Source organism: Sinohyriopsis cumingii, chromosome 16 (assembly GCF_028554795.1).
Source record: "Sinohyriopsis cumingii isolate HCF-2022 chromosome 16, ASM2855479v2, whole genome shotgun sequence".
NCBI lineage: Eukaryota > Metazoa > Mollusca > Bivalvia > Unionida > Unionidae > Sinohyriopsis > Sinohyriopsis cumingii.
In genome coordinates this window covers 46,369,936-46,381,981 of record NC_142976.1, presented here as the reverse complement: position 1 = coordinate 46,381,981, position 12,046 = coordinate 46,369,936, and the positions used below count along the sequence as shown (strand labels likewise).

Genomic DNA, 12,046 nt, shown 5'->3' with positions numbered 1-12,046 from the left:
ACGATAATCACTTGTCGTTGAATAGGGAGCAGATTATGAGATCTCCTGTTTGTTTCAAAGGGACATTAGTGAAACTGAAACCACTGAAGTTCCTGTCTGTTATTTCATTAAAAATGGAATTCTTATGAGGAAATGGAAACCTCCCGATGTACCTGCTGATGACAAGTGGTCAGTGAGCTATCAAATTATAGTTTTAAAATCTCACAGACAGGAAATACTTAGTCTGGCCCATGAAATCCTTTGGCCGGTCATTTAGGGAGTAAGATAAGACTTATCATATGTTCTTGACTCACTTCTATTGGCCAAAAATCAAAAGTGATGTTTGAAATTACTGTAGATCTTGCAATACTTGTCAGCTAATATGAAAACTCAGTTAGAAGATACATAAGGTTCATCTGCAACCTATTCTTGCATTTGACAAATCATTTAGTAGAATTATGGTAGATAGTGTTGGTCCCTTACCTAAGACCAAGTCAGGTAACCAATACTTGTTGACCATAATGTGTGCGTCAACAAGGTTTCTAGAGGCAATTCCTTTGAGGAATATTAAATATAAAACCATAGCAAACAGCTTTAATAAAGTTCTTTACTCGAGTTGGCCTTCCCAAATCCATCCAATATGGTCAAAGGTCAAACTTTAGGTCAGAAACCTTCCAGCTGATTATGCTTGACTTTGGCATCCAACACTTGAAGTCAAAAGTCAAATTATGGTTTGAGTTCTGTCTCTTTTTCTCATTCTTCAAACGTTTCTTCAGATTATATAATAAAGCCCTTACTAGGTTAAAATGAAAATGAATGAGTTAAATTATAATATTATTGCTCCTGGGACGTACATAAATTATACAAATACCAGAATATTGAAAGAGATAGCGAGGCTAAACAAGCAATTATCTTAGTTGTACCTGTCCCACTCAATGAAGATTTGAGTGAAAGAATACTATTGGATTCTACTAATATTGGAGTGACAAATCTTATGAATAATCTGAACCAGAAGCTTTCACATTTGCAACAGCAGGAAAGAAATCAGTTTAAACAGTTATTATTTGAATATGAGCACTTATTTCCAGATGTTCCTACAAGAACAAACAAAATCTACCTTCACATTGAAATTGTAAATTCCAAACCTGTGAAACAAAACCCCGAACAGGATTAAAACTCTCAAACAGGAATAATTGAAAAAAGAAATTCAATATTTGCTGGAGAATGATTTCATAGAGCCAGATAAAAGTGATGAGTTCACCGTGCATACTTGTTCTGAAACCAGATAAAACTTTCCATATGTATAGTGATGATAGGAAGGTGAATACTATGACAAAAACATTCATTTTCATTACCAAGAATCTATGACAGTATTGATAAAAAGCGGTAATGCCAATTATGACACCAAATTTGAACTTCTGAAACGATTTTGGCGAATTCCTCTAATGGAGAGGGCAAAGAAAATGTCGGCATTCGTGAATTCAGATGGATTTTATCAATATAAAGTGATGCCGTTTGGAATGAAAGGATCGCCAAGTACATTTCAACGTATAATTAGTATGATCACCTCTGGTTTAGATAACTGTGATTCTAACATCTATGTTGTCATCATCCACAACGACACCTGGAAAAAAATATTTAGCGACAATTCGGAAATTCTATGACAGACTCACAGATCCAAACGTGAGTTCTACTGTGTTAGTGCAACGTTTCTAAGTCAAATCGTGGGACATGGACAAGTTAAACCTATATATATATATTACGGTAAAGGCTATCTCTGAATTCCCTGTGCCTGTAAATAAAATGCAAATGATGCGATTTTTTGGTATGGCTGGATACAATCGGACATTTCGTTTCAATTGTTCAATAATTGCTGAATCCCTAACAAATTTATTTAGCAAGGAAACCAAGTTTCTTTGGACTGAAAAATGTCCGGTGGCTTTGATAACAGCCATACTTAAAAGCGCGCCAGTTCTTACAGCTCCAAATTTCAGACAATCATTTAAACTGTATGGTGATTCAAGTGATGATGTGGTTAGAGTAGTATTGATTCAAGAAGACGAAAATGGTTTTGATCATCCAGTGTAGTATTTTTCTAAGAAATGAAATAAGCACCAAAGAAATTATTCAACAATGAGAATGAATGCTTTGCTTTGATATTGGCATTACAACACCTTGAAGTTTACATTAGTTCAGCTCCTTCGATTGTCGTGTTTAGTGGCCACACGGCCCCTTACTTTCACCGGCAAGATGAAAAGTAAAAATCAAAGACTACTAAGGTTGAGTTTGTTTTTACACGAAGATAATATTGACATCAGGCACATCAAAGGGAAATATAATTTAATAACAGATGCACTTCCGCGTGTATAGAAATGTATTATTTCGTGTACACTGTGTATAATTCATTAGAGTTCTTATGTGTTTATAACCTCATGTATAACTAATCTATGGCAAAACGAAAGCTTTATCCTATAAATCTTTCTTTTTCTTTATGGCGAAGTGTGTGTGTGTGTAATTTAATTTATGTTTGATTTTATTTAATTGTTTGTATGTTAGGTTTAAATTTGTTTATTCCATTACATGCTATTGTAATGTAATTTCTTCACTGGAATTTGACATTTTCCAGAAATTAATTTGACCGGACTGTTTTGTTTCGTAAACACCTAATATTAGAACTTTGTATCTTAATGCTGATCTAGTTGCTAACATTGATTCAGGACTATTAAGAGCTGAAGTAAACAACGTTGTATTGTGAGATGCAGATTGAAATCGAGGCTGTGGTGGGAGTATGTGACCTTAGACAGAAACATAGTCTATCTCTGTATAGAAAGTGATCATGTGACCCTCATACGGGACTCTGGTTTGCCTCTTAAATTAGTGTATAACCTTCTTCATTAGAAAATTTACTCCGCCCGGCTTTTAAACACTTAGATATCAAGGTCGGGTTTTTGTTGTTGTGACCAGTGTGCGTTGAAATTCTCTTGCATGGAATTTTATTTTTCCCTGGGAATATGTAAGTGCTTATACAGAATTCTTGGACAAAGACAATTATTGAAATTTTATTCGGATTTCAAACACCGGAATATTTTTTATGTGGTTCAACAAAGATCTGTTGATACATCAGTACTATACAGGCTACAGTATACGTCATCGCCTTCCATTTTGGATTTATCCAGGACTCAAACTCAAATTCATTAGAACATTTTATTACTGGGACTTATAATTTTAATTCTTAGATTATTCTAGGATTATATTCGGATCTGATTCGTAAAACCATAAGTTCTTTTTCTCTATTTTACCTTGTTTTTCTAGGGAAATAAATTATCTGTTTCGTTTTGCAAAGCTTGTCTTCACTTTTTCTTTGTTACTATTTATTAGAGCCTAAACACGTAACATTGTCTTTTTCTAACGTTCTTAATATGACCTGGTACGTTCACAAGGTGACAGGTTACCATTAGATGACAAAGCTACACCAACAAGCTTGCAATCACAAAATAAAAAACTGTTCAGAAGATATAACAAGATATGCAGCCACCTTGATGAAGACTGGAGTATTCATGTAGATGATATAGTAAGACATGCAGCCACCTTGACGAAGACTGGAGTATTCATGTAGATGATAGAGAAAGACATGCAGCCACCTTGATGAATACTGTCGTATTCATGGAGGCGATATAGCAAGACATAGAGCCACCTTGATGAAGACAGGAGTACTGATGCAGAAGACGTGGCAGACATGCAGCTACCTTGATGAAGACTGGCTTATTCATGCAGAAGCTATTGCAAGACGTGCAGTCACCTTGATGAAGACTGGCTTATTCATGCAGAAGCTATTGCAAGACGTGCAGTCACCTTGATGAAGACTAGCGTGTTCTTCCAAAAGATATAGCAAAGACATGCAGCCACCTTAATGAAGACAGGCGTATTCATGCAGAAAATATTGCAAGGCATGGTGCCACCTTGATGAAGACTGGCGTTTTCATGCAGAAGACATCGCAATACACGCAGTCACCTTGATGAAGACTGACGTATTCAATTCCAGACTCGTACAATATTTTATTGTTATATTCGCTAGGAAATAAAGATATGACAAAATAGATTTATGTGAAACTAAAGTTAGTTTATTCGTAAATATACTTAATTGTTAAATTATTACCGCAAAAAGAGACAATACGAATGTTAGAAGTACGAGTAACTCAAAGATATATTTTAGAGTATGCAATTCTGTATCAAAGACTCGGAAAGAATGTAATTTAGTGTTGACTGTGTCAGAGATGCGGGTCTGATTTCTGATACTAGAGCAAAGAAAACCATTTGATCCATCAATGAAAAAATGGAATGTCTACATCCATAGTTTTTAGAAGGAGGAAACGATTTTGACATGCTTGCTATACTACTGTCCAAGATAAATTCTTCTCAAACGTCTTTCCAAAATACGTATATGTTTGTTTTGGGAGTATTTTTTCTTTTATTTTATCTTGTTTTGTATTCACTGGGGCTTTTGTTCGATGATGGGGGCATTCATAAACGATAAACATCAGTCAGAATAACGTCAGGTTTCAAAACCATTCACTCTATTAATCGTTGCCTAACGCTGGTGAAAAAGGTCCTTTTGTGATTCTTTCTTCCAGCGTGGCACCCAGGTCATTTGTTTTTTTTAAATCTAAATGAAACTGGTTCGTCTCACTAAACAACGATCCTAATGCATTTCTTTATGACGAACTAAGAGTACTTCTCTCCAAATCATCTCCATGTAGTCATCTTTGTCAGCACCAACAGCTATTAAATCGACATCTTTGCCTTTAGAAAATGCATCAAGAGCGAAACTGTCATCGAGGGTCATATTTCTGGAAATATCAGTGTACGTAATACTTGGCAACGTTTGTGGAAGTAACCCAAACAGATATACGTCATCAACCGGGATGTACTGAGCGCCTTCTGACATATGCGCAAGTTCTGGGACAAGGTCAGAGGTCATGAGAACGAAGTAACCTGTACAAAAACGCGGAAGGTGTGTACGTTGAGGAAATATATGCTCAGGAATATACCATTTGCTCCCTTTATCCCTAACTATGGGACTTGTATTTTCTTCTTTGACAGCACAAACGATATTTCTGGTTTTATTCTTTAACGATGGCACAAGCCCGTGTACCACTTTGAACATATCAACAAAGATGTCATCGTCTACTTTTAAGACAAACTTGGCGTTTCGACAATTTGTATATATCCATTTCAAGGCAAGAATACTTTTCAGTGTGAGATTGTAAAACGTGTCCAAAAAATCTCCTTGTACAATATCTTCGTGAATGAGATTTTCATTGTTGATTTTTACCTGATCTGTCCTATTAATTGGTTTCCCAAGAATAAACACAGATTTCATGATAATATCTGGAGGCAACTTAGCACCAAGCCAAGTTTCCCTGATGGAACGTCGCCTCTCAACATTGGTCCAGTGACTTTGAATATAAACTACGAAATCAATAGGTTTTTGAGCACAGATGTCTTCATTCTTGATCAGAAACTGTGTGAAGGTATTAATGTCTTCCTGTGTGTAATTTATAGCTTTGTCTTTGTCTGGACTGATGGTCGTGGTAACCTTTAACCGCGATGTCAAAAGCTCGTTTTCATGCAGATGCAAATCACTGGATGTTATGTTGTGTAATGATGCAGAACCTTTGTTGACTTGAAAGTCACTGGACGTTATGGCCTGTAATGTTGTAGACCATTTGCTGAACTGAAAGTTACTGGATGTTGTGGTTTTTAATGTTGTAGACCCCTTGCTGAACTGAAAGTCACTGGATGTTGTGGTCTTTAATGTTGCAGACCCTTTGCTGACCTGAAAGTTTTCGGATAATGTGCTGTATAAAGATGCATATACGTTGTTCAGCCGAAATTCACCGGACGCTATTTTGTGGAATGACGTAGACCCCTTTTTCAGTATAAATGTTCCCAGAAATACGAAAATCATGCAAAAGACAATTATAGCATAAAATGCTAATCGCTCTATGCGACAGGTGCCACGTGTTTTTCTACAACACAACATTGTGCCTTGCTTTAAGGTGACTGATACTTCAAACAAAACAATATGAAATTCAATATTGAAATTATAATAAATGTTTGATGTTTTAGGCTACATTAACTCATAGGCTCAGTATTATTAACTCCGTGATAAATGTGTCGTCGAGACAACTTTCGAAACTGACGTGTTCCGGTAACAAGCAAGTATTTTGTATTATTGGCACTCACAGAGCATTATGAAACATGACTGTCACTAACAGAGCGTCATGAAACGTGGATGGCAATCGCAGAGCACCATGAAACATTCACATATTGTGGATTCGTATTTTCAGGGAGAATCTGTCATCAGTAATGAGTTAGTTGAAAAATGTTAATGAGAAAGGTAAAATAATGCTTTGACACAAAAAATAATACTTCGTCACATGAGGAAACCTTTGGTTTTCTCTCATCATTTGCCAACAGTTGGAATCAGCATATGTAGACTTCAGTCCGGGGCTGGGTCCAGATCATAGAATATCCCCTAATTCCTTAGTGCAGAATTTGCATTTTCCTGCTTTCACAACAAAAGGAGTGTAGAATTTTCTTGTAGTGTTCTGGCTTTGAGGCAGTTACTGTCACCGAGGTTTTGTCCTGAAAATACAATATGTGTCTTCCAGATATCGTAATTAAAAGACATCATCTATCAAACGAAGGCGATCAAGACTAGTCAGAAATCGGATGAACAAGTAACCTACCGACTTATGTGTGTGTATATATGTCTGTGTCAAATAGTGACGTATTGCCAAGTATTTTTAGATCATCAACCCTAATAGTAAGCTACCATGAAGTAACTAATTAATTACACGGGAATCAATCCAGAAGACACACTACTTGGCCTCCATTTAAATCAGTGATATAGACACACTACTTGGCCTCCATTTAAATTAGTGATATCTTTACTCATTTCTTTCCCATCCAAAATTGCATTTGTCACTGCTTGGAAATCATGTATTTATTTATTCGTTCTTTTATTTCCCTAAATTTTCATGACGCTCAATCATTAATGTTTTTTTAATATTTTGATGCATGTGAGAGATCTAACTTGTGTTCATGTCTGTTTTTATATTTATTCTTTCTTGCCAAAACATTAGCCGGACTCGATAGTTAGACACTCTTTAAAATTAAAATAAATTGACAATAAATCCATGCAGCCATGAATCAAATAAGCTCGTTCGGATCTCTAACACGTTTACATATGTGTGACTTGCGTTATTATTATTATTATTATTATTGCCATTATTATCATTATTATTATTATATCATTATTTGTATTAGTAGTAGTAGTAGTATTTCCTTCGTTATCTTTCTTTTGGAGTAATATCAAACGATAACAATACATTAGATATGACGTTTTAGACACACAGCAATATCATATGATGGCTAGAACATACGTTTTAGACACACAGCAATATCAAATGATGGCTAGAAAATACGTTTTAGACACACAGCAATATCATATGATGGCTAGACAATACGTTTTAGACACACAGCAATATCATATGATGGCTAGACAATACGTATTAGACACACAGCAATATCATATGATGGCTAGACAATACGTTTTAGACACACAGCAATATCATATGATGGCTAGACAAATACGTTTTAGACACACAGCAATATCAAATGATGGCTAGACAATAAGCTTGAGACACACATCAATATTAAGTGATGGATAGACAATATGCTTTTGGACACTCATCAGTATCATATGATTGCTAGACAATACGGTTTAGACACACAGCAATATCAAAATGATGGCTAGACAATAAGTTTGAGACACACAGCAATATCATATGATGGCTAGATAACACTGGACAACAAATTTTTACAAAAGTCATGTTACTGAAATAAAATTAGTCAATTCTTATCAATTTTTATGTGCTGAACACGAATATGACAGTCAAATTGCAAAATTGGCTCTAGTTTTTTTGTAATCTGCAAGAAATTAATGTTTACATAACGAAATGCATTCCAATAGTAAAAGGTCAACTGTAATAGCCTACCTATAAAAAATCAAGTCATTGACTACATCTTAGATTTCTTCGCCTGTCTCTTGTACAGCTGTTCGGGAGCATCTCTGAGGAGTGTCCAGCAGTAGTCAGCCAGCATTGTAGTGGACCATTTTCCCTGGTATCTTTGTTCCATTGTTGCGATATCTTGATGAAAACGTTCGCCGTGTTCATCACTAACAATACCACAGTTGCTAGGAAAGAAATCCAAATGGGAATGAAGGAAGTGAATCTTTAGAGACATATTGCAGCCAAGTTTCTTATACTTCATCAACATGTCTTCTACTAGTTCCTTATAGTTTTCTGCCCTAACATTTCCGAGGAAGTTTGTAGAAACTAGGCGAAAAGCATTCCATGCTTGTTTCGCGTCACCTTCCAGCAAGTTGTTGAACCGGTCATCTTTGAAAAGCTCTCGAATCTGAGGACCCACAAAAACTCCCTCTTTAATCTTTGTTTCGCTGAGTCGAGGGAATTTTTCATGCAGGTATCGGAATGCTGGCAAAGTCCGGTCAATGGCTTTCACGAAGTTCTTCATCAAACCTAGTTTGATGTGAAGGGGTAGTAGCAAGATTTTCTGAGCCTCAACCAGAGCTGGGTGTTGGATATTCTTCTCTCCAATGGCTACATTCTGCCTGTGAGTCCATTCCTTCCTCATGTAGTGCATTTCCCTTGCTCGGCTATCCCACTCGCATTAGAAACACATGTATTTTGTATATCCTTGCTGCAGTCCCATTAAAAGGGCAACTACCTTCAAATCACCACAGAGGTGCCAGCTGTACTTGTTATACTCAATGGAATTCAGTAGCTGCCTTAAGTTATCGTATGTCTCTTTCATGTGGACAGCATACGCTACTGGAATAGATGGAAGAATGTTTCCATTGTGCAAAAGCACAGCCTTGAGACTCAGTTTCGAAGAGTCCACAAATAGTCTCCATTCTTGTGGGTCATGAGTGATTTTTAAAGCATTCATGAGGCCCTCAATATCGGAACAGAATATCAGATTACTTTCCTTTCTGAAGAAAGGCTCCAATTGCTGGTGGCGCTTTCGATATGCAGTAATTGTGACATCTTCTTCTAGAAGATTCCATTGTTGGAGTCTTGATCCTAGCAATTCTGCCTTGTTCTTTGATAAGTCCAAATCACGAATCAGGTCATTTAGTTCTTCCTGTGTTATTCTGTGTGGGGTTGATGATGCACCACAGTGAAAATCTGGATCACTGCATGCTGATGGACCAGGAGAAGAACAGGTCGACTCACCTTTGTCTTCGTCAGATGAATCAAGAGAATATTCTGCTGGAGGTTCTGGAATAGGAAGTCCCTCACCATGTGGAACTGGTCTCAATGCAGACGGAATGTTTGGGTAGACTATTCTCGACTTCTTTCGCTTCGTTATTCCGCCGGAAAGAGGAGGTACCAAGCAGAAGTAACAGTCATTTAGGTGGTTGCTTGGCTCTCTCCACACCATTGGGACTGCAAACGGCATTGATGACCTTTTGCAATTCAACCACTGTGAAAGCTGTGTTGTACATGTAGCACAGCATATATGCGGAGCCCAAGGCTTGTCTTGGTCACCAACCTTGCATCCGAAGTAAAGATGATATGCCTTCTTCACTTGAGAATTGATACTTTTCTTCTGGTTGGCAAATGTCACTTCCCCACAAATATAGCAAAAATTGTCCGCGGTATTAACACACTTTCGAGGCATTACTGTTCTTTATTGTACGTAAATGGATAAAATAATAAGTTTTATGTAACAGTAGCTTGAACTGTCTCGCACAACGTCTAAAATATTTTAAATGCTGAACCTATCTGATTGGGCTTTATATAGTACACTGCTTACGTCAGCTTCAGCAGCCGCCTGGCATTAGTATAATAGGCCTACACATGTATAGTACACTGCTGACGTCAACTTACTTCAGCAGCCGCATGGCATTAGTATTGCATTGCATCAGAAAATGATGCAATCAACTGTGGATGCTGTGAGCATGATGGTATTATGCAATGTTACATCATTATTCCGGATGTTGCTGCAGTCCTACTGGAGAAATTTACACAGTGAAACATAGAAAATGAGGTATATGAATATCTTCAAAACGAGAGCCAATACAAATTTTTCACGGTTATATTCGTGTTCGGCACACCAAAATACTACAGATTAGGGCCTTTTCAAGTCAGTAATGATTTCACTGTTGACCAGTGTAATAAGTTTGAGACACACCGCAATATCATATGATGGCTAGACAATAAGTTTTAGACACACCGCAATATCATATGATGGCTAGACAGTAAGTTTTAGACAAACAGCAATATCAAATGATGGCTAGAAAATACGTTTTAGACACACAGCAATATCAAATGATGGCTAGACGATATGTTTTGGACACTCATCAGTATCATATGATGGCTAGACAATAAGGTTTAGACACAGCAATATCATATGATGACTAGACAATAAGTTTTAGACACACAGCAATATCATATGATGGCTAGACACTAAGTTTTAGATACACCGCAATATCATATGATGGCTAGACAATAAGTTTTAGACACACAGCAATATCAAATGATGGCTAGAAAATACGTTTTAGACACACAGCATTGTCAAATGATGGATAGACGATACGTTTTAGACACAGCAATATCATATCTTGGCTAGACAATAAGTTTTAGACACACATAAATATCAAATGATCGATAGACAATAAGTTTTAGACATACAGCAATATCAAATAATGGATAGACAATACGTTTTAGACGCACGGCAATATCATATGATGGCTAGACGATAGGTTTTAGACACACAGCAATATCAAATGATGGCTAGACAATAAGTTTGAGATACACAGCAACATCAAATGATGGACAAATAATAATTTTGAGACAGACAGCAATATCAAATGATGGCTAGACAATAAGTTTTAGACACACCGCAATATCATATGATGGCTAGACAGTAAGTTTTAGACAAACAGCAATATCAAATGATGGCTAGAAAATAAGTTTTAGACACACCGCTATATCATATGATGGCTAGACAATAAGTTTTAGACACACCGCAATATCATATGATGGCTAGACAATAAGTTTTAGATACACAACACAGACTTTACTTAAAACGTCATTGTTAATCATGAGCTCATGTGTCTATGTAGGAATAGTTAGGTCCGCAGTTTCAACTGTCAATGTATGAATATTTAGGTCGATAATTTCAATTGTCAATGTAGGAATATTTAGGTCAGTAATTTCAACTGTCGATGTAGGAATATTTAGGTCAGTAATTTCAATTGCCAATGTAGGAATATTTAGGTCAGTAATTTCAACTGAATTAAACAGTGCAAGAAAAAACGAGAACAATATTTGTGTGGAAATGACCTAACTTTCTGAAATCAGTTCAATTCAGTTTATATAGTAACATATATAGAGAGTATTTTTTTGCTACGTTATTGTCGCATATATTTCATCGTGTTATACTAAAAACATTATATTTTAACTAGCAAAGTTAAAGTATATCGCTTTTGGTACCACGAGATGAAAGATATCCGGTATTTATTTGGGAAAAGAAACTTTGCATTTAATTATATACCAAACTTGCCCCAGAATATAAAGTTACAAGATGGAAATCAGTCTTCAGCACAAAGCGCTGACCCACGCCCCCTTATCGTCTATCATAGCCTGGTCATATAAATATACGTAATAGGATCGGGTTCATCTAATCTGCCGCAGTCAATTTGATTTTTTTCATTTTGTAAACTATTTGACACTATCTGAAAACAATACAAGTTCTATTGAACAATGCATCTAAACATTTTTATCGTTGTTGTCAAGGAAGTATGGGGAAACAACTTCAGTAGTACGCGAACGGCTTAGGGTCAGATTAGTTCATTAATTTCCATGTCTGAAATGTAAGGCGGTGTCTATTTATATCTTATATTCCAAAAAGTACTTTTCTTCTTTTCTTTTGGGGTCAGCTTGTGTAGGCACACACAATCAAGCATCAC

At 36.3% G+C, this 12,046-nt stretch overlaps 1 protein-coding gene across 10 annotated transcripts in view; it reads right to left on the bottom strand.

Annotated features, from left to right (window-relative positions):
- LOC149780351 (beta-1,3-galactosyltransferase 1-like) overlaps nt 1-12,046 on the bottom strand; it is an 84,579-nt gene that overhangs the window by 13,112 nt on the left and 59,421 nt on the right. For 2 of the 10 annotated variants that reach the window (XR_016415065.1, XM_089937243.1), the window contains exon 2: nt 6,430-6,627. The exons of 4 other annotated variants lie outside the window; for them this stretch is intronic. Coding sequence is in view for 2 of the 6 variants with exons in the window: in XM_089937240.1 (XP_089793366.1) it covers nt 4,679-6,022 (1,344 nt within the window). In the remaining 4 variants the exon portion in view is untranslated. Of the gene's footprint in view, nt 1-3,025; nt 6,628-12,046 lie in introns of those variants that run through there. 4 more of the 10 variants (XM_089937240.1, XM_089937241.1, XR_016415064.1 and 1 more) reach the window with 3 other exon arrangements.